Raw genomic sequence first — 24810 nt, 5'->3', positions numbered from 1 at the left:
CTGCGCTTGCTGATATGAGTATCAGATAAGTAGAGGTATCCAGACCCCACCAGCAGTAAATGAACATTTCAAAGCCGAAGATTCAAGCGTGTGGACGAGTATGACAGGGCGGGCGCGTAAGGACATGAAGCTAGGGAGAATGCAGTTGAGGGTCTTCTCCACGGGACATATGTTCAAAGACATGAATAATAAAGACAGCAGTGAACGCCGGATGGTAAAATGTTGAAAGCTTCAGAATACTTGCTCTTGCCAACGCCTAAGGTTAAAGAACAAGGATTCAAGCATCCAGGCCTGGGAATAGTCATGAGCGGTAACACGTCACTGAAGAAGAAAGAATTTATTCTAACTTTGCTTTGAGCGAAAATAACGGCAAGGAATCAGATATTCAGCACGAAGGTGAACATCGGGCCGACGAACTTTTGCAGACGTAAAGGCTTACGAGCTGTCCTACGTGATGAGTCAATGTGGGAGGCGGCGCTATGTTTTCAAACAGCTGGAGGGCAACGATGCTTGGTGAAAGATGGCAGGTACATGGCCAGATTCAACAGATCTCCGGGATAAGATGGTAGGTTCGGCTACCTCGCATACATTATATAAGAGACAGTTCAGTTCCTCGTGTATCAAGAACAGGCGGCTAGAAGGAATACCGTACTTCAATCTCTACTCTCAATAACAATCTACCACTTCTTATCACGATCAATAGTCGCCTCAACGATCGCAGCCTATTAGTCAGATTTATTTCTTATAAGCCGTTTCCATGATACGAACTATAGTACGCTATCATGATCTAATGAGAAGCAGTGACGAGGTGTACAGTCACCACCTACTTCTATGGGTGTGGCCATAAGAATAGAGTAGAAAGGGTTGACTGCGCTGATAAAGGCACGCCACGATGTGTGCTCGAAGAGCACCGCGAAGTGACTTTGACTACTACAGCAAACTGCGGAAGCACCCGATGCAACAGCCCTTCGTCATCTGATTGATGGTCTCAAAAAGTAGAGCTCGTTCCCAAGAGTTGCTGGAGGAGCGAAGTATGGACTGTCGGAATGCGAGCTGAGGACGTACCCAGATTCTAGAGTGTATCATTGAAATAACGGCGTGGGTTATTTGATCACAATCATTTTTGACATTCACACACCATAATTGCCGGAATTTGAGGCAGTAGATAACAAGTCACGAGGAATGGCTCTAAGTTAGTTCGTAATGATCTACAGTCAAAAAAATAAGGTCTAGTCCACATATGCCTCATTACGCACGGAGTTGGAGTGACGGCCTGATGACAAGCCGTGTGGGAAACTTAAAGATTTGTGTAGGGTCAACATCTTGAAATCCAAGTGGGAGTCATTCAACTTTCTCGGTTGTCCGTTTGGTAGGTGACTGCAGGAGCATAATTAATTATTCGAACCTAGGGTTCTTCCTAGGCTCGTCATTGTATCGGGATTTTGGAGGCAAGTAAGAAACTTTGGGAATTCTTGAGGAAGGCTGCATACGATGGAAATCTAAGTCTATTCACTTGCAACACCTGACTAGCTGCTGTCTTTGATGCCTCGCTAATGCAAAAACGTAAAAAATGGCAGACGTCTGTGTTAGCCGCATCGCGGCCAGTTCATCATTGATGAGAGAGTTGTGAAACTAATAGGCCCAGAAATGAAAGTAAATTGATTAATACACTGATTAAGGGCATGTATCCTTATGAACAGCCATCCAGCCAGGAGCAGGGTGCATCCAAAAGATACTTCCTTCGGCTTTACTTGGCCCTACTTAGTTTCTGTCAAAGAGAATTGCTCGCCCCCCGTTTCTCCGCGCAAGTTTCATGTGCAGAAATGTGAGGCAGCAGCAATAACCAACAAGGGATCACTACTGTTCGAGAGGCGAAGCCAATATCGGTAAAGTAGATAAACCTGGGTAGTGCTTGGGGGCAGAGAAACGCATCGCAAGCGCGTCCAGGAACCAACTATCCAATCATAAACCATGACTGGCATGCAAGCGGATCCATACATGCCTTGTCGCGAATTCTCTGGATCAAAAATAATCAGGCAGGCGCCCAAGGCAGCCGCATCAAAGAATTATAGATACAGCTTTCTACCCCTCAACCCAATTGAGGTGGTGTTCACCCAACCGCACTACCGGATTCCAGATCATCAATCAATCCTGGCATCTCGTACTGGCTCTTGAGCTCTTCATTCCATCCTGTGTGAGATCTCCTGCTGGGCATCTCCATCTACCGCATATTGAGCGGCCGCTCAGAATCAGGATCGGAGGTCCGCGCGAATCGATAGAAAAGCTATTCCCGTCTGTTGTATGGGATACTCGCGTATTTGATGGGAAGTTTCCTCAGGAAGCTGGTCCATCACTCGCAACGCTGACGTTTCGGCACATTTACGGTGAGAGCGTCCGTTCTGATGTCCCCGGCGATTTGGTCGTACGGGACGAATACATTAGATGGATTGGAGAGGGTCATAGAATAGTAGAGTAAGATTTGATCCATTGCCGGCTGAAATGATCACAGCTAACGACATGCGTCTTTCTAAATAGCGACTTTGACTACTATGGTGTTACGTTCGATCATCTTGTTCCCGTGGATGACGCCGATCCAGAGGTACTACAACTCAACATCATCGAGGTGGAGTCTGATCATGGGAAGACCGCCAAAGAATACGTGAGATTTCCGGTTGATGCACTGGAATACGCAGGAAAGAAGGTATTGGCCGTTCCCAGATGTTGTCAGAAACGAAAGGGCACTACAGATCGCGCAAGGGTCAATAATGAGGTTTTGCACAGGGATGGGCATCCCAACCCGTGAATGCAAAGCAAGTAAAGCAGTGGTGGGCAATTGTCGTAACCGTCAACAGTTGCATGCTTAAAGGGCGGCGTAGTTTCTCTTCGCACATGGCATACGCCTTTTTTCAACAGTCATAAAAAAATGAAAACCTCTGGGGTACTGGATCATCTCCAGTTTACATCTGCCTTACATAAAGTCTCGGAACTAGCAAAGTCAACTCAATTCTATTTCAGTGCTCGCAGAAACTCCACTCCACATCTCTCAGCTCGTCATTAACAGTCTTTGACAGAACTGTCCTTTCCTTCATGAGCTCTTCACGCAGCTTCTTTGCGTCGTCCATTTCAATTAGAGCGCTCATGGTCTCAACGATGTTGTCCGCCCCCTGAACCTGGTCTCTACCCTCGAACCAATGCCTCTGTTGGGGAGGCACATTTGCCGTCGAAATCACAGGCACAGCAGGATCGACCAAGAACAAAGCCACGATCTTTCTATATCCAGGCTTCGTCGGATCCTCCAACCTAAACGGCCGCACCTTATGCTGGCTCAAGTTCGAAAAGAAGAGCGCCCTCCCGGGCCGCGTCAGCACGCTGCCCACCTCCTGCAGGGTATCAGAGCTACTACGAATAGCAAAGACCTGTTCGATGGACTTGTGATCGTACTGCTGGTAGTTGAGACGCTGATCCAGCTTCTCCCTGTTCCCTGGAGCGCGGAAAGCGAGCTGAGACTCGGTGATGTTAGCGCTATCGTAGTAGAAGAGCGCTGTGGCGCAGATGTGCTCGTTGAGTTGACCTTCGATGTGCCATGAGCCGCCGTCGTAGGTTGGCTTCTCGGGCGTGAGGTGAATGTTGGCGAGCTTGACGATGACTTGAATGCGGGGCGCGTTGTTGAAGAATCCGGTTTGTTTGATGTTCTTGGGCGACAGCCTGAAGTACGAAGAGGGCTCTCGGACTTGCTCGTCTTCGCTGTCGCTGTCATCATCGTCGTCATAGTCGTCATCATAATCTTCCTCATCGTCGCTTTCATCATAGTCTTCATCGTCGTGCTCATCATCCTCAGAGGCCGCATCGTCGCTCTTCAGCCGCTTGCTTTCGTGGGCATTTCTGCGTTGTCTGCCTACCTTCTCTCCAGTAGCAGCTGTGGGCTGGACCAAGTCGTCAATCTCCAGGTGATGTCCATCTGGCCTATCCATGGGAACATCATTTTCGTTCCCGTCTAACTGGTTTCCCTGCTCAGGGATAACATCAGGTATCGCAACACGCTTTCCGACCTTTCGCGCCCTAAGACGCTGTACCGGGAACTTTCTCACCCAGCGATAGATGATATCCCAAGCTGGTAAAGACTTCTGTATCAGCTCTTCAACTACGGGGTACAGATCTGAATGTTTCCTCGGGTGCAAGTTATTGATGTAACTCTCGATGGTGGGCCGGCCGTCGTCGTTAATGGCGACGTCACATGGTAGCCACTGGAACTTGGTGGACACCAGCTCAACAGGCGCGCCTTGCCAGTCGAAAGTCCTACCTTCGCCAACATCAGACTCGTCGGGTTTCGGTATGAGATTTCCACGTCCGCTGAATTGGAGGCAGTCATCTAATGTGATGCGTTGATGCATGATACATGAGCGGCCGTACAGGAGTGGGAAGAGTGACGGGTGCACTAAGTCGAGAACTTTACCGTCACTTCCCGGATGCCAATCCTTTTCAACGTCGGGAATATCTTCGAGAGATTTGACGGCGACCTTGAGACGATCAACCAGGGAGCTGGATAGCAGCTTGTCTGACTTGATGACACAAGTAGAGTAATCCAGGACAGGAATCAGGCCCGTTTCCTCGTACAACGTTGACTTCTTTCGAAGTTCTTGCATGCACTTGGAATATCAATGTCAGCTCAATCAACGCAATTGCTTCCTCGTGGTCATGTGAAGGTTATATGAATTGGACTGAAACATACCGCTTCGGCCATATTCCTCGTAAAGTCCCCATGGCTTCTGTATGCTTCCCAGTCCAAAGTCTGCACTTCCTTCTTCCACTTGGCGGAAATCACCGGATCTCGAACTTTACGCCACCACTCAGGCTTGTTCGTAATGTCTTCCATGAACCTGAGCATGCAGACTTCTCGAATTAGTAGAGTACTAGCTTTCCAACTCTTGTTGGTGTCTTCCATGAGCACAGGGAATCTGTCTCGCTTGTCTGGCAGGTAGTTCAGCGGCAGGCCATAGCCAGGGAGCCGAATCGCCCCGGATGTATGGGCAATAGACTGAGGTTGACGTTCATCGTTCTGGTGTTTGGACAAACGTCAGTTACCTTTACATTATATGAAAACATCGGCTGGATGCTTACGCTGAACTGGTTGAATTGTAGTTCGCTCATTTTCGAGTCCTCTAGTCGAAGAATCGAAGTTTCAGGAGGTGGGGTGTTGGAACTGGGAGTCTTCTCTCCTAAACAGATTGTTGAAGGCTTCAAGTCGTTCTCAGATGCATTTTATCCAAGGTAGCCCGTCTAGCGCATGGCGCGAATGCTATTTTATGTTCGTAACCAAAAGCCCCTAGTTTGATCGGCTCGGGGATATTTCAGCGAGCTAAAATATTGTCCGCCAGCTGCCTGAACCTAAATTTATGGAACTCAAGCAACATGACTCGGTGGCGAGATATCACTTGGGTGAATCTGTGAACACCAACATGCGGTTGCTATTCAGTGAGGCCATGAAATTGAAAGTTTGGCGACGCAAGTTTTGTGTTGAAGGGTTAGTACTTGCTGAGTCCGGTGAGCGTCGATGAGTTTCAAAATGAAAATTTCGCTCAGTCGCAGCCGCCATTTTAATGCACGTTATCCTTAAACGATGCAATTACTTGACGGGTAGTTTTAGAGCTATCTTCAGTCTTCATAAAGACAATGCACTTTCTGGACCGAGTTCACGTTCACCATGAAATACACGGTTGCCCGCTCTAGACTTGTTCTCAAGATCCCGGTAGCTGTGGGGGTCTTCAAGGCCACATTGTTGGAAAGTAATGACTCAATTGCATGGCTTGTGGATTATTCTCTTGATACTTGCCATCTTATCCCAAGTCGAAATTTGGGTGCTTGACACATGACATTCGCTGATAGATAGATGAATACTGTAGAAAAGGCGACAAGTGATGTCTGGGTAGTATTCGGCTTACTGCGGTACATGGGAACGGACCGACAATATGAGCGAGCATGAGGGGACTTTAGGTAAGGTGCCAGTGGCTGCCTAGTCTTGGCATCATCAATGCGTGGTAGGCGTGAACGTCCCGCGCTGGAAAGAGTCGGTGATACCGATTGGAAGAAGATATCTTAGCAGTTCCGGATCGTCGATTCATTTCTAAATCTTCATCTGTCTAAGTATGTGTTGCCAGAACGGTGTCGATGCTAGAGGCAGCATTGATGGACTCAAGGAACTTTCTGGGGCGAGGAATTATCAAGTGGGTTTCTGGTAGTGAGATACACCTCCAAGACCATCTTTCCCTGGAGAACTTTTCCAGCGGACTTGAAGGGGCTTATTTGGTATCACTATTATTAAGCATTCGGTCAGGAGTGAGAAAGCGGAAAGCCTAAGTGAAGTAGGTATCATCTGGATTGATCTCGGTCCCGGCACTGCCATCCACCATCTCTTACAAAGGCACCGCCAGGGCAACACCAGCAAGCGCCGCAAAAGCCCATACCGTCGCCAGTATTCCCACATGACCCCCCGACTTTGTCATTTGGAGGCAATGAGCCGCACTGGACGCCCCCGTCCCCGTCGGAGCTGAGGAGCCGCTAGCAGCCGTCGTGCCGCTCCCACCTGCGCTGCTAGTGCCGGTCTGCGCAGCCGCGTTGTAAATCATTGTCACAGCGGGTCTCGAAGCAACCGGAACCCAGGCATCCTCCCGGCCATTGGTAAAAGTCTGCGTCTTAGTTTTGATATCGTAGCTGGTGGCTGTGTACGAGTATACAGCTCCGGAGACGACGGTATTGTTGTAAGTGAAGGTCGCGGGCACCATGGTCACATTGCTGAAGACCCTTTGACACGCCGTCATGGTGCCGTAGACTGAATCTGGAACTTGCGAAAAGCACTCTCCGTTGAACCCTACAGCGTAGCCACTGATGAAGGAATCAATGTTTGTTAACGTCCAGAAAACATTTGCCAGAAGTGACCGTGAGCTTGCACTTACTCGGGACAGCAGATAACCGCAGTCTCATTGCTATCGAGAGCCTCCATAAGAACGTTGACAATGGGATTATACCCAAGCCTGTCACTCATGAACCCGGACCCAAACGGCACGCTGATGATGGGCGGAACAAAGACTCCAGACGAACTGATCGCGCCCTCGGCATTCTTGACAGCGACACCGGCCGTCGTGTACTGATCGGGACAGGCGCTTGCGGGCGAGAAGTAGGCAATGGTGCCCGCGCCAACGGTGGCAGAGGCCGCTGAGCGGAGCTGATCAAACACGGTGCCGGAGGGGAAACACTCGCCGTATGCCGAACCTTCGCATTTTTGACGGAAAAAGGGTTGCACGCGGTCCGTGAAGACGGATTCTGCGGCCAGCCAGAGGCTCGGGGATGAGGTAGCGCATGAACTGGGCGCGGTGAATGTTGTTGTCAGCGGCCCGACGTTTGTGATTGCATGCTGGGAGAGTTCGGTGAGAGGCATCTTGGGCTGGCTTGTTCCGGGAGTCGCGCTACCCTAAGCGGTATGATTCTGAGTTCTCTGAACTTAAATCGACTATGGAGCAGCTTGCAGAGCTGGGTTGAGGGGAAGTCGCTTTTAACTATAAGCTGACAGCTCTAAGGGGGTTGCCATGAGAAGGCGCCAAAGACAGTGGCTTGCATGTGTTTCTCTTGGCAAGGACATGTCAGCTCGGTCTGTCAGACTGCTCCCCAGGTTTGTCGTCACATTGGGTTGTTTGCTAGCGGCTACAAGGGCCAGGCAGACATAAGTCGGGCAAAGAGAGCATGTTGCATTTCGTCATTCCATTGCCCGATTCAGCGACAAATCTGCTGTGCCGCACCATGTCAGCGAGCTTAAGCAGTCTTGGCACAACTCAAGCCCTGGGGGCGCTCAGGAACACAACCAAAGCAAGGAAAAGGGCTCTGCGTATAGTCAGCCATGCACGGCGTGCCTCGGACAGCCGGTGGTCGGTGAGGTGAATTGGGCTAGATTGGTAGAGTGTGTGAGAGTGAGTGAGTGATTGGGCGGCATCTGTTGACGACGGATTGGTGGGAATTCCCGGCTCGCATCTTGGCGTCATGATTCGAAGGATTCGATAATCTCAACCATTCTTCTCTATCAATTCAAAGAAGCGAGCTTTGTGGGAACTCTTGAGTCGCGTTAGCAGAGCCCGCGAGCTTGCGGTCGAAGGCAATGACATCAGATGTCCCAGGTGGAAGGCCAAGGTTGGGCGTCCTCGATCCCTCAACTCGTGGCTCCGCTTGAATCCTTGCCGCTCTGCCCAAGAGTCTGCCCTACGGTCCTTGGCGAGATCTGCGTCGCCTGTCTGAGCTTCCCCGCGCCGCGATGCTAACGATCAAGATGGGTGAACAGCGCGATGGTACTGCGGCAGGTAGCGAGATCGTCGGTGTCGATCAACTTAATAAAAGCGACATGGAGCAATGACTGCGCGTTCGACTTTCGGTTGCTTGCATATGTTCATTAGTTTTTCCAGATTCGTCTTCGTGGTCTTCTGCTTTCAAGCTCACGGCCACTGTACTCAGACTGTCTTTGAAGAGACGAGTGGCCTACGCCAAATCTTGGAAACGAAATGACTTGGGGACGGCGACTTACCAATGGCGCGGATCAGGGTTCACCAACGATGCGGCTCGGCGCCTGGAATATACTCAATGGAAATGTCATTGCCTATGACTGACTCTGTGGGGATGTCTCCGGTATCTGATTTAATCCTAAACTCCGTCTGGTCCCAACTGTCCAGGGGCCGTCAATGACTCGATGATGCTTTGGTTGTCCTTGTAATCCAATCCCCTCCTAACGCCAATGCCAATGCCGCGAAATAAACAAACATCATCCACCTGTACCTCATGATGAGTACCTCATCCTATGGATAGGGTCTCATGGGACGGTGATTCATGACGAGACAAATGAAAACACCCACTCAGCAGACATCCAACGTCGGGCATGCAGACTCAACGATGCGCGACGCGAGATTCGGACGCAGGACACGCTGGAAGTGACCCAACTCGCTCCTCGGCTCATGTCTCTTAACCCTAGTCTTCGCCGTCTCTCCCTCCTTGGCCTCGCTCTCGTCGACCGCATCAACGAAAGCAAGCCTGCTTCTCGCCTCACCAGCAACGATCTTGGCCGTATGCGCAATCGCCCGCTCGCTCAGCGTGAAGGGCGAGTGGAAGAGGTACTCCTCGGGCTTATCGCACGCAGCGTACCCTCCGCTCGCGGCTTCGGCCGTCTCTGAAGTCTTGGCCCAGATACAAGGCGTCCACGCCTCAGCGAAGAAGAGGTTGTCGCCGTCCTCGGTCCTGTTACCCCGGCCCGTGCTGTCTGTGAGGTCATATTCGCGCATCTGCTTCTCGATAATCGCCTCGCGAATGAAGCTGGCCGTATCGATCTGTGCAGCTACACGGCGGGGGAATGGCACGCGGAGGGCCTCGCCTTTGGGAGCAGCCTTGAGACCTTGCTCCGCGCGGGAGCGACGGTAATGGGCTGTGGCGCGCTTGCTGGCAGGGACGTAGCCGAACTTGCCTCTATCCTCCTCGGGGTTCTCAGGCTGAGGATCAGCGGTGCGCATCCATTCATCCATGCGGCCCTTGATTTCCGAGTTCCATCGCGCGGTCAGATGCGCCGCGTTGGTCATCTGCTCAGCCTTGGTGTGAGGGCTCGGCGGTGCCGGACGCTGGGCGTGCCAACCGGGGGTGAGGGAGACGTCAAAAAGCTCCGGGATGACGACGCGGAAGTTTTCGATCTCGTGCTCGTCAATGTCGCCGCCTTCGCGATCCATGTTGTTCAGCTTGTCGATGAGTGAGGCGTTTTGGTAGGCCCAAAAGTCGGAAAAGGCGACGGAGTCGTTGTCGAGGGTAGCTTGGTAGACGCGCTCGACCTGTGCGAAGAGGGCGCGGGCAGCAAGGTCTACTATACCCTGGCCCAACTCTCGTGGCAAGGAAGCGAGGGTCCAGACATCCCAGGTTCCAAAGGAGAAGACCCAGATGGTCTCCTTGGGGATGTTCTCGCGGGATTGGGGTTGGGCGAGGAACGTGTCGATCTGGGCGGCGAGGTCGGCGACGGTGTCGGCGATGGGGAACTGCTCGAGGAGGAAGTCGTAGTTAAAGCCCGGCGCCTTGTACTCTTCGATTTCACGCTGGACCTTCTCAATTGTGTCGCGATAGTGTTGGTTAGATGTCAAAGCCTGCGCTGGGAGACTGATTGAAGGGGTGAAGGATTGGTGAGAGGAGCATCGGAGCTTGAGGTCATGTTAGTCAACTGAATCTCAATGCGACACGAGCACAAAAATCAAACCTACCTCTTCGCAAAGGGCCTCAGTCCATCCCTTGCCCTTAGCTCCCTTTCCACTCGACGGCGTCGCGATATCGGGCGATCCGAACGCAACAACTCTCACACCCCCAGGTCCGAATCCAGCATCGTCCGCGCTCTTGCCAAAAGGTGACCAGCTCCATCTTGAGCCTGAATCGAATATCGTATCTGTCGATGTCGGTGATGTGAAGAACTTGCCCAAAAGGAGCAGGCCGCAAAAAGCAAGAACGAGCTGGACGATGAGCCGTGGGCCACCGCGCAAGACTCGTGTGGATACGAAGGCGAGGAGCATCTTCAGGCTCATGTCGCACTGCTCAAATGGGTTGCCAGAGGCGCTGCTGCTACTGCTGCTGCTACTGCTGTACGCCGTCGGTGATGAAGGCCGCCGTTCGTGGCGGGGGAGCTCCTTTGACATTCTGTGCGATGTGTGTCGGGGGAACTGAGTTGCGTCGTCAAAGGTGACGATGATCCTCGGGATGAGTCTAGGCGCCACGGTTGGTGAGGTGAGTCGACGGGGCGACCGGTGCGTGGCGTTTCTGCGTTCAAGTTTTGCTGTCGTTTCCTCTGTAGCCGTTGCTTAATCTTCCCCTGAGTATCGACTATCGACAATGATGACGGGAAATATGTCGGTTGCCGTTTATGTTTCGGATAATATTTCGTGATCCCTCAGCGTGGTAGTTTACGCAGTCCTTCCCAATGTAGTAGGCGCTCGTATGTGTGCTTGTGGTGTGTAGATGGAACACCGTTGTTGTTTGTGGCACCGTGCCAAGCCGGCAGTCGAAGAGGCGAAAAAGTCAATGGTCGACCGCCAAGAGGCTGCTATACCGGACGGCCGGGATGGTTACGTCGGGGACGGTTGGTGTGCCGGAATTTTGGCCGTTGATCTACTTCAGATGCTCCTTTGAGAAGTAAATAGTCACCGGAGGAGGCTCTTCGTAAACAGAGAATGAAAGCCGTGGAAACAAGAAAAAGAGTGAGAAAAGGTATCTCGGAGAGATGATCAGGTACAAAAGTGTCAAAGGGTCAAAGGGATCCAACAGGAGGAAGGACGAAACAATAGACACACTAAAGAAGATGGGAAGACGTCCCTTCAAAAAGCAACCTCTCAGACCCTCTTGCAGCACAAACCGATAGGAATTGTGGTAAGAAAAAAGGGGGCCCTTCCTCCGGCTTTCCAGGGAACATTCGGGATGTGGCCCAGCCTTGAATCATCTGGGCGCTCTCAATGTCACTAACTGACTATCACCGGGTGTGGCTACCGTACATTCTCCATGTCACTCGGTACTTTGAGATGGAAACTGGGTAAAGAGACATTCACCGTCATCACCAATGATTGGAGGGGGAAAGGCGGGAAGGCGGCTTGGTCTGATGGTCTTCTCATCCATGATCCCCGGTTCATCCCAGCTTCCACCTCAACTTGACGTTCAGGCGAGCGGGGAGTGGGCACTTCGGCGTGGTAGGCCTGTCCCTTCACCTCTTTTACTCTGCCTCATCCTCGCATTTCCAAGGAACGCAGTGGCGGGAGCACTGAGAACGAACGAAACGGGGGCAGGGCCAGCTGAGCAAGAGAGCCATAGAAACCGCACAACGTTAGTCGGCGCTTGTCACTGCGGTTGCCGCACCGTTCTTGGGTTGCTGGGGATTGTGTCATCCTTGCTTTGATGTGCAGTCGTCGTAAGCTCGAGTGGAGACCATCATCTGAATGGGGGTTCTATGGGCTTGCGAAGTGCGCGTGTGTGGCTCAGGCTTTTTTTTTTGGTTTGGTTTTCTGGGACCATGGCCCTGTTCTTTTCTCGGTCCGCCCCCTTGGAGCGGGGATCATGGCAATAAGTCTATTTCCATCTATAAGATTTCTTAGCAGTTAGCACCTAATAATTAGAGTCTATGGGCTCAGAGAAAGAAAGTGAGAGGCAGTGATTCTACAGACACTCTGTACGGATAACGGCTTTAGACTTGGAGACTCGTCGTGTCACGGTGGCTCAGGGGCTTGCAGACGTGTGTCTGCATCCGTCCAGGAGGCTGGATAGCATATTGGTTCGTCTTGCGTCGTGTTTGATCCCCCCCGCTGTACCCGCTGCCGCGTTGGTGTCGCATTTCTGCAGGTTACGCAGCCCATTACATTTCTGGGCGTTCCGCCGTCCCTGCTAGGCGCCCCAGTTCTGAGTCTTGCTGTCTTGCAACCCCGTGGTTCATTGTCCATACCCATCAAAGAAGTCTCGGCCGTTGATGTTTTCTCTGTTTCGGGGGGTCTCATGACGGCTCTGAAAGACCGAGACCGGATAGGTATGCATCGGGCATCTTTCCTCGCCCGCTGGAGAGAAACATATTTAGGATAATTTCAGGTAGTTGGAAGCATGCAAAGCCGGGTTGATGCAGGCAGAGGGTGGAATTTTGCACCAGTGCCATGAATGTCCATAGGAGTCATGACAAACTTCCTTTCTCCACATCCCGAAAGCCCTGCCAGCGGTCGAGCCGTGTCAATCATCAGCTCAGAGGAGAGTCAGCGACAGCGGCGAGCCCAACTCATCTGGCAATGCATCACGCGAGTGTCCCCATCATCGAAAGTAGGTACAGTGGGGAAAGCGGTTGAGTTGCAGGGTGGAAGGATGGTAATCCATATTCCCAAGCCTTGGAGATTCAAGGTTGTTTTCTTTTTTCTCGCACACTATGTGAACATGTCCTAGGCTCGCAGCGAATAGTTCGCGCTCGCGGCTCTCGTGTTCCCCCAAGAGAATGTCTTGACCGACTTGGCTGTAACATGAACGGTTTGTACTTCAGCAAAAGATCAGCCACCAAAGCCATTCCCGAGCTAACCGGATAGCCGCTGCCGAGACCTTGCAGTTGAGTCTCTCTGGATCCCCCCTCCCATCGGATTTCACCCATCTTCAAGTCTTTGCGGCGCCGAGGACGGCATCTTCGGCCATCGCAATGCTACCATGTCACTTCAAGCTTACCTCTTGTGTGTTGCGTGGCTTGGAGCTATGTGCCGGCCGCCGGGCCATGGGGCGAACCCGAGCCATGCTGCAAAAAACACACACAACAACGAGAGCCCATGGGCCAAGGAAACAATTGCCCAGTCAATGCTGTCAAAATTCCCGACGGGGGGAGAAGGGGGAGACAAGGGGAGTCGAATTCCTGTACCCCTGTCCCCCAAGAATCTTAGCACACGTCATTCTGGATGTCTCCGAGAAATTCCCAATCCTCGTCCCGCCCCTCAGAGACATGGGCGGATTCGCGGAAACACATGAGAGGAGGCCGCGGTGGTGGGTTCCATACGCCTGTGTGACAGGCTCCGCGAAGCCCGCCCACATCGTTCACAAACTTTGAAACAAACGTTGATCTAGAGAAATTGAAAAGAGGTCAAGAACAAAACGGCTTCCACGTAATCCTCGAGAAGTTCAGAAGCCCCTCCGTCCTCGCTTGGCCTCCCTCCGAGGTGAGCTAATTCGGACGCGCCGCGTTGCACCGCCGGGGGACTTCCCATGTTCCCTCCCTTCTTCTTCCTCCGCCGCCCGCTCGGTCATGCGCCGTGCCGTGGTCCGCCCACTTCCCGCGGCTCTAAATTTGAAAAATGGGCGGCCGTCTTCGCCGCCGTGATGATTGATTGCGATTCGCGAGTCCCACTTACCTGGCAGACGGGGACGAGCCGAGGGATATGGTAGGATAAACAGAGAGGCTCAGCTTCTTCGAAAATGAATGCATTCGTAACCTAGGCACTTAACAATCTTAAGTAGCATCATAGCTCAGCCCGGATATCCACGTCGCCCTTAACCAGACCTGCCCTCAACTCAAATAGAGGATCACCAAGTGCTTAAACCCAATTAAGCATTTTTTGCAATGCCCTCCATGCCTCCACCTTCCGTCGCCACTGTAGTGGTTGACTGGACTGAATCTTTACCCGTTGTGCACTCCACATCGCATGTATCGGTACGATTATCATCGCCGACCGACCACGCAACCCAAATTTAGATGCCTCCCTCGAGATACATGCCCGTCACGGCGAGCCCAATCGCCGTGGTGAAGGGGTACTTCTGCGGGAACCCCGGTCCGCCGTGCTCCGGGTCCAGCCCGCTGGTGCCGGGGTACAATAGCGAAGCCCAACCGGCTACCCAGTAAATGGACCCCAAGAAGCCCGCGATGCGAAACGACTCCTTTGCCATTTCGGCAGACGTGTTGGTTCGCCATGTGAAGAAGAGGGTTGCCATGCCCAGCATCAGAGAGAGCGTCATCGTCTGCGCATTGTGGAATCTGAGTGGTTGTTGTCAGCTTTCCCAGATGACGGAACGCAAGCGATGTGTGGGCTGACGGCATCGACTTTTTTCTGTCGTGCGACCTGTCGGCATAGAAAGGTAAGATCACTCACTTGGCATGCGGCGGCCACCGCGGGTTATGGATGTGCGTCTCGTTCCAATCGGCCATGTATGCGCCAAACAGCAGCATGATGCCATCAAGGGTGAGGAGGACGCGGCCGAACATGTTTGCGGGCCGATATCAATGTCTCGGCAACTTTGACTTGTCGCTTTTCCCTTCGATCAATTGTGTATGTGGAATGCTTCAATTGAGCTGTCATGAGCCTCAGCAGTTGTCAAGACCAAGCCTGGCACGCTAGATAAGTAGATGCAGTAGTGCGCACTTGCGGCTTGCGAAGCTCCTTTAACTCCTCTCCCGTCCGCGAGACAGCGTCATCCGTTCATCAGAACGTCTGAAATGTGCAGAGTCGCGTCTTGTCTCGTTGCCGTGTCACGTCGATACCTGCTAGAGCGCCGCACTCCTCGTGCTCCGACTTTTGCACGCGAGGGAGGCCCGCCTTGACTAAGAAACTCAATGCAACTCGCTCACTTGGCTATACTCATCTCTGATTCAGGTCACGTTGAGTGATATCAATCCTACCTACCCATGTTCTTTCTCTTTTTCCCCCTACTCGCGGCCGGACTTAGGATGAAGAATGTTGGGGATCTCCGCTGGGTTCCGAGCGTGCCGCCCTGGAGGCCCGCGGCAACCTCAGATGCGGCACGCGAGGAAACGCTCAGTTCCGGTCTGAAGAACCGGTGGTAAAAGTCGTTGGTGACTGCGCAATGCGCAGTGGTAAGGGATTGGAACATTGGACGTCAGTGCATATCGTACCCGTATCTTTAATTCTTTAGGGACTATCTATGCTGCACGCGACGGATCCGAACTCCCCCCACGAAGAGAACCTCATCGTTTGTCTATATCGTTCAATGCCTGCTTTCAAGTTGCACCAATAAGTAAGACTTCTGACTTGATCACCGATTTTGTGAGTAAGCAATCTTGTTAAGAAGCTGTATGAGTAAGTATGACCGATCGCGCTCCGAGGGAAGCCCGTCGTGAGCCCCGTCTTTCGTCTTACTCTTGCCGGCATGATTACCACGGCCCGGGCGGCCCCTGGTTCCGGAATTTGCTCCGGCAGAACTCTCTCTCTTCGTAAAGTGAAAGCTTCACACCACAACGTTGTGTATCTCAACAAATAACTTGTATTCATTCGAACGCAGTGCAATTAACCATTGCGAGAGCTGCAGGTTTTGAATTGTATGCTGAATTAACGCACGCTAGACAAGCGGCCTGCTTGGGCTTCTGGGATGGAAAGTTTGCTGATCTTAGTGAGTCCCAAGGCGAAACATTGCCCCGCGATTGCCCACCGCAATTATGTCTTGCTGGTTTAGCTCGATTCCCTCCGCGCTGCAGCCGCAATATGATGCCGTTTAAAACGAAAATGTCTGGCGCCCAATTCTCGGGTAGATAGAGTAATGGTGGAAACCCCATACCCGGTAGGCATTCAGCTTCATGGCGTAGCGTTTAGTCCAGTCTCGACTCACTCGAGGAACGCTACTTGCATGTGAGCCTTGTTAGCACCGATTTGCACATCACCGCAACCCATGTAGCTCGGACTTGAGGTTGGGGAAATGCTCGAGCGGCCGCACCTAAAGGTCATGACGCCATTCCGACCTCAAACATGACAAGCCAGGAAGCTCATCCCTACATCCAGGGCCCCAAGCTCTTCCTTCATCACGCACATCAAGCATACCTTGGTTCCCACCTCCATCAACATCACCTCGGAACTCTACAACCTCAAGACACCGGTTGATATCCTTCAACCGCATTATCCACTGAACGTTGCTTCACAAGACCATCCCACCTACGACCATGGCTTCCACAAGAAAAGTCCTCGTCCTAGGCGCAACAGGCAAGCAGGGTGCTGCCGTCGTCGACGCTCTCCTTGACCTCCCACCCAGCTCACCAGCCCTCGAGATCCTCGCCCTAACACGAAGCCCCGAGTCTGCAAAGATCAAAATTCTCATCGAGACAGCAAAAGCTAAAGGCGTCGCTGTCACGCCCGTCCAGGGAGACCTCAAGGACTCGCCAGCGCCAATCTTCGAAGCCCACCCACGCATAGACACAGTTTTCATCGTGACCACCATCGGTAACGAGGATGTCATCGGAAAGGCCTGGGTCGATGCCGCTATCGATCAAGGAGCAGTATCGCAGATTGTCCTAACGTCCGTCGACCGTGGCGGCGAGGATAAGTCATGGGTGAACCCGACCGACGTCCCGCACTTTTTGCAAAAGCACGCCATAGAAGTGCATCTCCGCGATCGTGCAGACGAGCTTGAGAAGAACGGCAGGAAGCTTCGCTGGACTATCCTGCGCCCGACAGCGTTCTTGGATAACACCGACCCGGGCATGTTCGGCAAGGTGTTCGCGGCCATGTGGTCCACGCTACCCGCCGATCGGAGTCTACAGCTCGTCTCGGTGCGGGATATCGGACTCTTTGCGGCCAAGGCTGTTGGAAATCCGGAGAAATGGGACCGGAGAGCTGTGTCGCTTGCGGGCGACAGCGTTACTTACGCACAGGCGAGAGAGACGTTCAAGAGGGTGGTCGGAAGCGATATGCCGCAGACTTACACCATCTTCGGGCAGGGTATGCTCTGGGCTATCGCCGATGTAGGCAAAATGTTTGAGTTCTTTAGAAATGAGGGTTACGGGGCGGATATTCAGATTCTGAGGAGGGAGGAGCCGCGGTTGCAGACTTTTGAAGCTTGGCTGAAGGAGAGTAGTGGGTGGAAGAATGAGATAAGCGGTCTTTGATAACTCGATCATGAAATGCAGAGATATGGAATGATGGATCTGGAAGTTAATTGCTACTATTTAAGTACTTAAATTAGGTATGTATCTCGAACGATGTTATGCAAATAATTCGTCTCTACGCCTTTATAAAGTAATCTTGGTACCCAACGGCGATGATGAATCCAATACAAACTAATAATATCTTAAGTGGCCGATTGGAAGCCTGGGGAGGTGTCGTGACGGCTTGTAGAGAGGTATGTATGTTTGCCGTCAATGGGACGTCGGAAGTTAGACCCCAAGATGGAAGAGCACGGGTTCATGCAAAAGGTCGGAACTTTTCTACAAATTGTCATGCCCCCGAAATCAAACCATCACGCTGGTTTAGTAAGTGCTTTGGTACTTCGAACATGAAATGGATGAAATTTCTCAACAAAAGATCTTCTTAGCGGAGTAACAAATCATGTTGGTTCTTGGTCCCTATGCCTCGCCAGATATTCTATCCAATTGTGTCATGTACATCCATCATACCTATGCGCAAAGGAATTGGACTCGAGACTCTGAAGCTAGATACAAAGTTCCTATTTACTCCCAGTCAAATCAATGGGATCTGCAAGCAGGATCAACACCAAAGGTGGTGCATCATCCACCCCTGTTGGGGCGCAATTCCAATGAAGGATCCATACCTTGTCTAGGCAGCCATCGAGCTCCTTCCGCGATCCTGCAAGGAGGCAAGATAGACCCATGTGAAGTATATAAGGACGCGAAGACCTTATATCGCTCATTGTTAATTTCTTTAGAGATCGACACCTTTTCCAGAACCTATATCGGTACATCATATTCGATATGAGGCTACTGGCTTCTTTCTTCCTGGTATCATCCGGCATCTTACTCGCAAGGGCTCAGCAAGAGTCACTAAACACAAAAACCGCACCAGTCACCTCCGAAACAACAATAGAGCAGCCGGGTGCTGCCGCAAATATGGCTGACACGATCGAATACGACTTCGTCCCAGTCTATATGCTCACAAAGCTCACCAAAGAAGAGGAGGAAACTTTTACTTCTGCAATCTCGGCTCTGGAAGAAGGCGTTGCTGAAGAAGACGACTACCTCCGGCCAAAGCTCGTCCAATGGACCTCGGATGTAGATGGTACCGTCGAAAATGATCTCTTGCCTATGAACAAGAAGCTTGAATCAGAAAACACATTAGAATCTCAGTCCCATTTCTTCTTCTATGCCGACCGTAAGAGCGTCGAGGATGGCGGGACTATCGTTGCGGGACACGACTGGGGAACCCTTTGCATCTCGAGAATAGCGAACCAAAAGTTGACCAAGTTTTGCCAAGATAGAGGTATCAGCCTCCCTAGACGTGGCTGGAAGGATATGGACGCTATCATCGTGGAGTTGACAGAGGAGATCATCACATGGGGCGTGACGTGGGGCCGCCAGCCGGGCCCGTCCTGGAAATCAGCCTACCAGAACCTTGATCTTAACAACATGCAAATGTCTGAGCTTATCGACATGCATGGCGAGAAAATCAACATTCTAGAAGATGTTGAATGGGATGCACAGACTTTTGAGAAGAGGCTCCGGGAAGAACTCGACAAGATCAAGGACGAGCTTTAGTACTTTGAAGATTCAAATCATGTAATAATTGATACGCTAATGCTTATTGACCCGTAAATGCTTGTTGAAAGTAAATGTGTTGATGCCCCAAATTGAATGCTTATTTCAGTTCTTGGAGAATCTTTCGGGGATCGGACGCCGGGATACGAGCAGGTGAACCGGCTCCCGACCCCACTGCCAGCCTCTCTTGGGCCGTGTCTGAATCGGCGTAACCTCGCGCTTGTAGATGCCTCTCTTTACTGGCGAACGAGCTGTGCCGCATGTCGCAAAGAAGGAGTCGCCGAATGCCTGGCAGTCCGTGTCGGTGAAGTTTTGTGAGAGGTTGGTGCAGAGCTGGCTGTTGCTGCTGAGGATGCCGCCCTTTTGACCGCATAGCTTTTGGCCACCTGTTTGTACGACCGAGTTGGTGATGTGTGTCCTGCAGCGGCATTGAATATCTCCCTGCTGTGCTTCAACCATGACGAACCTATCAATGAGTAAGCTAGGGCTCAAGGAGGCTCAAGGAGGCTCAAGGGTTTGGCGGGAGATCTTACATGATCGCCATCATGATGTAGGAAATGATGTTCTTCATCTTGTCAAAGTCTTGGGAGTTGGATGTGGTGTTAGAGTGACTTGGATGCTTGGCTGCTGTCAAAAAACTCTGTGCATCGTAAGTTCGTTGGCACTGGTGGTGATAAGCCTTTATGTACGAAGATCAAACTCCCGAGGCCACCTTGGCGCTTGCGAACGACAACTCATGGCAACCTCAACATGCAACGAACCACTGTAGCAACCACAAAGCGTAATGTGGGCGGGCTACCCGTGACTCGCGGCCTTCCACGAATTTTCCAGCTGTCAAGCGTCTGATGTTGGCCTCCTTGTGGCAGTAGCGCCTGACGGAAATGCCGATGGGGGATCTATCTGTGTGCTTGTCGTCTCATCTTTTTGGCCGCGCCTCATCAACCTGCCAGCCGCAGCCCGCAGGTAAGGATGAGTGAGGGGGGCTTACAGGCCTGCAGCTAATTCTAGAAGAAGGGAAGGGGGAGTTAGGGAAGCATAGCTTTCCCCCAAACGGTCGTCCACGTTCGGATGACGTGTGTTCGTCAATGTCAGACGGAGCCGCTGGTGTTCCAGATCCTTGCGCGTGTTTCATGATAAGGGGGCCTCCATGGCTGCGCGCGACGCGTTCGCCCGTCGCAACTTGCCCGCTGACGAATTCTTAAACAGGAGCAGAAGAAATTACTTCAGCTCTCACGAGAAAAACCACCCGTTAGTGAGGGCCATGAGCCGACGGGCACCTCCTCTTCGGCTCGATGCATGTTGTTCATCGGTCGAGAAGACGCGTCAAGGGGATCACGGGGTTTCATCATCGAGTCCAACAAATCGCATACCTGGTTTTGAGCGACGAATGCCCCTTGGGGAAGCTACACTTCTCGGGATACGACAGACTGATCTCACATCGAGGCAATCCAAGGGGCTCTTTCAAAATCAGTGATAGCCATCAGAACAAAAGGTCGATGGAAGTCCTACGATCACTCGAATCTTGGCCGCACATCAACCTTTCTGCGAGAAATAGTCAAAGCCCATCGCGAAACACCCATTTGACTTTGACCGATCAATTACTTCTCGATATAGTAAGGTATGCGGGATGACTGATCAGGTTTTCCAAGACTGAGTGGTTACGAGTTAAGCACAATGTGAGTTCTCAATGGATTAGTAAAAAGTAAAAGGGCCTCGTTTCGAAACTCTGGAGAACTTTCACGGATGATGATCGCTAGATGCATCATTTTGGGGTTATCATCATTCGCCGACAAGTCGGAGTATGAATTAAATTAAAAAGCACACTTTCGGAGTTGTGAATTGAAGAATTTATATCGTAACGCATTTCTAGCCTTGAGAGCATCTGCGCAAGGCACATATGATATGCCTAAGGAGCGCTCTAATTAGTCATGGCTAAGATCCATAGTCTAAATAAGCTCCTTTCCTTGATGATTTTGAATACTACGACTTACAATGCTAATAAGAGTGATTGCTCGACTAGAATATAAGCATGCAACACTTTTCACAGTGGGAACTACACATTGAATCGCGCTGGCGTACCTGTTCAACATGGGCGTCATTTGTCGTAACTCGAGAAGCTGTTTTCGTGGCGTTCACCTCAGCAAAAACTTGATTTGATGCTCGCAAGCTGTTCTCATCGCGATAGTTGAAGCTCGAAAACATCTCAAAGCTTTACATGTGGGCTAGAGTATACCTTTTCATCACCACTCCATTTACTTGCAGGGTCCAACTTATCCCTACAAATCTTTAGTCGTGAAAAGGGCCGAACGTCAATCTGCGCCGGCAGACGACTAGTCCATACTACGATACGGAAATGAGACGGGGCATGAAGACGTTGCTCGCCTCTTGTCATATGCGTCGACCCCAAAGTTGACTGATCTATCTGATAAAGCTCTGGCACAAAGTCTAGCACTTTGCTCCCACATTACCCACCTTACTTTAAGTGACGGCATGTAGGACATTGGCTAGAATTACGCCACGAAAGTGTTCTACGTGCTTTCATTGCGCTAGTCATAGCGACATTGCTCAAACCCTGCCCTTCGTGATTGAAAGGTGAGAAACCTGGATTCGAGAATCTTTTGTTCCCAAACTAAAGCGCGAGGATCATGGTGAACGTATACCAGCTTAGCATTTCTCTATCATTCGAAAGACCGAGTTTTGAAGGCTTTAAGATAGGGGCAAACGCCAGGACAGATCCATGGAATATGCAACCATGACCATAACTTCCCACTAGATGACTCAATCCTATCCCTATGGTGGCATTTCTTTAGCCTATACCTCAGATGAATTCGACCACATATCCAGGATATCCTTCAACTATATGCGGGATTCTAAAGCAAGAGAGAGTAATAAATATGCGGCTGGAGGTTGATGTGTATCGAACACGCGCAGAGAGCCATGCCAATACACGTATCACACTCTTATTGGCAATAGGGGCGAGACGAAGGTCTAACGTCATGGGAAGTGTGGACATAATGCAGAAGCGGGAAAAAGCGAAGCTCTCGTATCCTATTGTTAAGAGTCCAGCCCTCGTGAGTCCACGTAGGGGTGATTTCAGTATATAGAATCTAAGCTAAGGAGTAGAGAATTCTGGAGCGGGGATTCCGCGGAGGAAAAGCGCTCAAGTGGGACCTCCGCGGAAACGGCGCGGTGAGCCGTGGCAGTATCCGGGCTGAGGCTCGGATCCACTAATCGGGTCTAGCCCGTAACACCTATACACCATAAGAGCCTAGGTTTGTTGCAAGATTAGAATTGCTTCGTTGCAGTTAACTCGTCTGGTCTGCTTGCGACGGAAAATCGATTCATCGTTGTTCAGTTCTAGCTGAATCATCTCTGTAGTCAAAACTGACCCTGCCATACCGAACCACTCTAGAGTAAAGCTTCTCAGCTTCCTGCATGAGGAATATTCTCTGCCTTCTAGGTAAAAGATGCGTCCTGGCAGGAGAAAGTACAAAGAAGCACAAGGCCTGCTTATTTTGCGTTGCAGATGGGGGCGCAAAGAGTGTCTAGAAGAAAAGCGATATATTAGTCTCATATTGATTTCCGAAAGACAAAGTTGCAGGATAAATGAATACGAAGTTGCAAATGACTTACTGCACTCAGCCTCGCTGGGCTTAGGACACGTTCGCTGGCAGTCCTCGCAAGCGCCTGCGATAGCAGATGTAACGCAGGTAGCGAGAATGGCGAAAACGATCTGGAAACGCATGTTTGTGGATTAAGATTGAAACTGTCAACGTTCTTGATGAAGTTTACGGAAGTGATATAGAGGTGTGGTGTTTGACTTTGATGATGCGATAGAGAGACGAGATGTTGTGATAAATGTAGTCTGAGAAGCTCAGGGCTGTCTTTATATGGAACAGTCAACAGTACTACATCGAAAGGCAATTGCTAGGCTAGATATTAACGAGTCAGACACTCAAGAATCCTCAGGTTTGAACTCGTTTGATATCCCCGGTCATTTTCCCATTGGCGAGGGCTTCCATACTACGCGTTGGTCCATTTGGCAGTCTGTCGGTTCAGCCACAATGCTTCATGTGTACGCCTCTTCCTATACACAGCGTTACCGCGGCTCATCATTGCAGACATCCTTCCTCACCGGCTTGCAGCAACTCTTGTAGGAGGAGGACAGGCGTACATGGATTACCCCGATGTCATGAGATGGGATGAATAATTCGCATGCAGTCGGTTCACGTCTCTCTATCCTTTGACAGCGCCCGCAACGGCAGGATGTTATGGTCCGAATTATTGTCACGGTGCATCAACTGTGTTCATTCATTGGCAGCTATCAGACTTCAACCCAACACTAGTGTGATTTCCCCGGCGATCCGGAGAAGTCCACCGGTCGACACGGGCAGTTTTCTCTTCCAAAACCTCGCATGACATGGAGATCCCCTGTCATGCCATGTTAGAAGTCATCAGCTACCCCAAAAGATCACTTGAACTCGACCGCCTGAAACCATCTGCTGTAACAAGGACAGAACTTTAACCATTGGTTCGGATTCAACCGTTACATATTTAGGGTGTTCGTAGCTCTGAGAACTGCTAGATTATATGAGACTCGTCAATCTCAACGCGACTGCGAGAGCAAGAGTACCCGCGTTATGTATTCGCCACTTTTGAAGATGCATGGGTTCCACGCTTATGACCTGATTTCTTTCTCAAGAACTCGCCGGCTGAGTATCTATGCCTTAGTATTTCACGTTAGAGCTCCCACCCGCGCCTGGAGCATGCACGTATTGTCCAACCCTAGTTAACAATAAAGCCAGGAGTTCCTTTCCATCATATCGGCTCCAGTGCTGGGGCGTTTGCTCTATTTGTTGGTGTAAAATTGTTCAATGCTCTCAAGGCGAAGACTTGACTTTGTTTTCTGTTTTCAACTAAGTCGCGAATTTTGATACATGTAGTATTCACCCACCCACTGGTCCGGGCTTAGCCAAATCCCACTGACATATCGAAAACACTTGACTCTCCAAAGGCAACATCGCCTTCATCCCAAAGAAGACTCAGCATCAAGTCTTCCCCGCCAGATACGGTTGGGTCAAAAGACAAAAGGTCTGGCTGATCACCCAAGTCTGAAATCGCATCACTTGCTCTACCAGATTGTTCTGGACTTCTGCCATGTCCGATGCCTTCGCGCAGCTGCGACGTCTCTCCAGTTCTGTGAGTTTCGGGACTCTCAGCCAGATTGAATGATAAAAGCCTTTCAACGTATGGGGCACCCGCATGGTGTTGCTCGATCGGCGAGTTAGTCTTGAAAGAATCGATGGCTTGTGAAAAACTTGTGAGAAGACGGTGATACTGTGCTGCTTGCGGACTCAGGTGACCCAGAAAGTCTAGAACGCGTAGCGCGTTATGGAAAGCCTTTCCACGGTTTGGGGGCACGTCAGGAGCTAGTAGTGAGAAGCCAAGGACAAGACCGGCGGCAAACAACCAAGCTCTGAAAATGCTGTTAGAAACGCGCAATTTTTCGACAAGATGAAACTGCTTACTTCAGTATGCACATGTTGCCCATGATGGTGCGTGAGTCCAGAGCGTCTGCACACATCTCTGCCATGAACACAGCAGCATCCACGCAGGCATCAGATAGTTCAGCAATGCTCTTCCCATCTTCTTCCTCTACCTCATCGTGGTCGCCCAAGAGTGAAGTATCGTTGTTGATCCGAGGCATGATATGGTGGATCAAAAACTCGCGTGTTGTGAGGATAATTCCAAAGTAGTAGGTACAGGCCACGTGGATATTTCCAATAGCTAATTCTCGATTCTGAGAATGATGGGAGTGAGCGGTTCCT

The 24810-nt window shown here is 51.0% G+C and overlaps 7 protein-coding genes across 7 annotated transcripts; 2 read left to right on the top strand and 5 right to left on the bottom strand.

The window, feature by feature from the left end:
• Window positions 1-3011: 3011 nt before the first annotated feature.
• Window positions 3012-4885, bottom strand: N0V96_010683 (uncharacterized protein; the record flags this gene model as incomplete). The annotated part of the gene is made up of 2 exons (XM_053189267.2): window positions 3012-4646; window positions 4730-4885. 2 exons carry the CDS (start codon window positions 4883-4885, stop codon window positions 3012-3014), a joined length of 1791 nt encoding a protein of 596 aa, XP_053053255.2.
• A 1525-nt stretch (window positions 4886-6410) lies between these two features.
• N0V96_010682 (uncharacterized protein) lies at window positions 6411-7432 on the bottom strand (the record flags this gene model as incomplete). The annotated part of the gene is made up of 2 exons (XM_053189268.1): window positions 6411-6879; window positions 6951-7432. 2 exons carry the CDS (start codon window positions 7430-7432, stop codon window positions 6411-6413), a joined length of 951 nt encoding a protein of 316 aa, XP_053053256.1.
• Window positions 7433-8888: 1456 nt separating this feature from the next.
• On the bottom strand, window positions 8889-10691 carry N0V96_010681 (uncharacterized protein; the record flags this gene model as incomplete). Its single annotated transcript, XM_053189269.2, has 2 exons — window positions 8889-10205; window positions 10266-10691. The coding sequence occupies 2 exons, from the start codon at window positions 10689-10691 to the stop codon at window positions 8889-8891; spliced, it is 1743 nt and encodes a 580-aa protein (XP_053053257.2).
• Window positions 10692-14241: 3550 nt separating this feature from the next.
• On the bottom strand, window positions 14242-14752 carry N0V96_010680 (uncharacterized protein; the record flags this gene model as incomplete). The annotated part of the gene is made up of 2 exons (XM_053189270.1): window positions 14242-14524; window positions 14640-14752. 2 exons carry the CDS (start codon window positions 14750-14752, stop codon window positions 14242-14244), a joined length of 396 nt encoding a protein of 131 aa, XP_053053258.1.
• Window positions 14753-16438: 1686 nt separating this feature from the next.
• On the top strand, window positions 16439-17380 carry N0V96_010679 (uncharacterized protein; the record flags this gene model as incomplete). Its single annotated transcript, XM_053189271.1, has 1 exon — window positions 16439-17380. One exon carries the CDS (start codon window positions 16439-16441, stop codon window positions 17378-17380), a length of 942 nt encoding a protein of 313 aa, XP_053053259.1.
• Window positions 17381-18337: 957 nt separating this feature from the next.
• Window positions 18338-18982, top strand: N0V96_010678 (uncharacterized protein; the record flags this gene model as incomplete). The annotated part of the gene is made up of 1 exon (XM_053189272.1): window positions 18338-18982. One exon carries the CDS (start codon window positions 18338-18340, stop codon window positions 18980-18982), a length of 645 nt encoding a protein of 214 aa, XP_053053260.1.
• A 105-nt stretch (window positions 18983-19087) lies between these two features.
• Window positions 19088-19553, bottom strand: N0V96_010677 (uncharacterized protein; the record flags this gene model as incomplete). Its single annotated transcript, XM_053189273.1, has 2 exons — window positions 19088-19448; window positions 19516-19553. 2 exons carry the CDS (start codon window positions 19551-19553, stop codon window positions 19088-19090), a joined length of 399 nt encoding a protein of 132 aa, XP_053053261.1.
• Between the last annotated feature and the right edge of the window lie 5257 nt (window positions 19554-24810).

This window comes from Colletotrichum fioriniae (genome assembly GCF_027942845.1).
Source record: "Colletotrichum fioriniae strain IMI 355084 chromosome Unknown scaffold_15, whole genome shotgun sequence".
Taxonomy (NCBI): Eukaryota; Fungi; Ascomycota; class Sordariomycetes; order Glomerellales; family Glomerellaceae; genus Colletotrichum; species Colletotrichum fioriniae.
The sequence above is the reverse complement of the archived record's forward strand: the minus strand, read 5'-3'. Positions and strand labels throughout refer to the sequence as shown.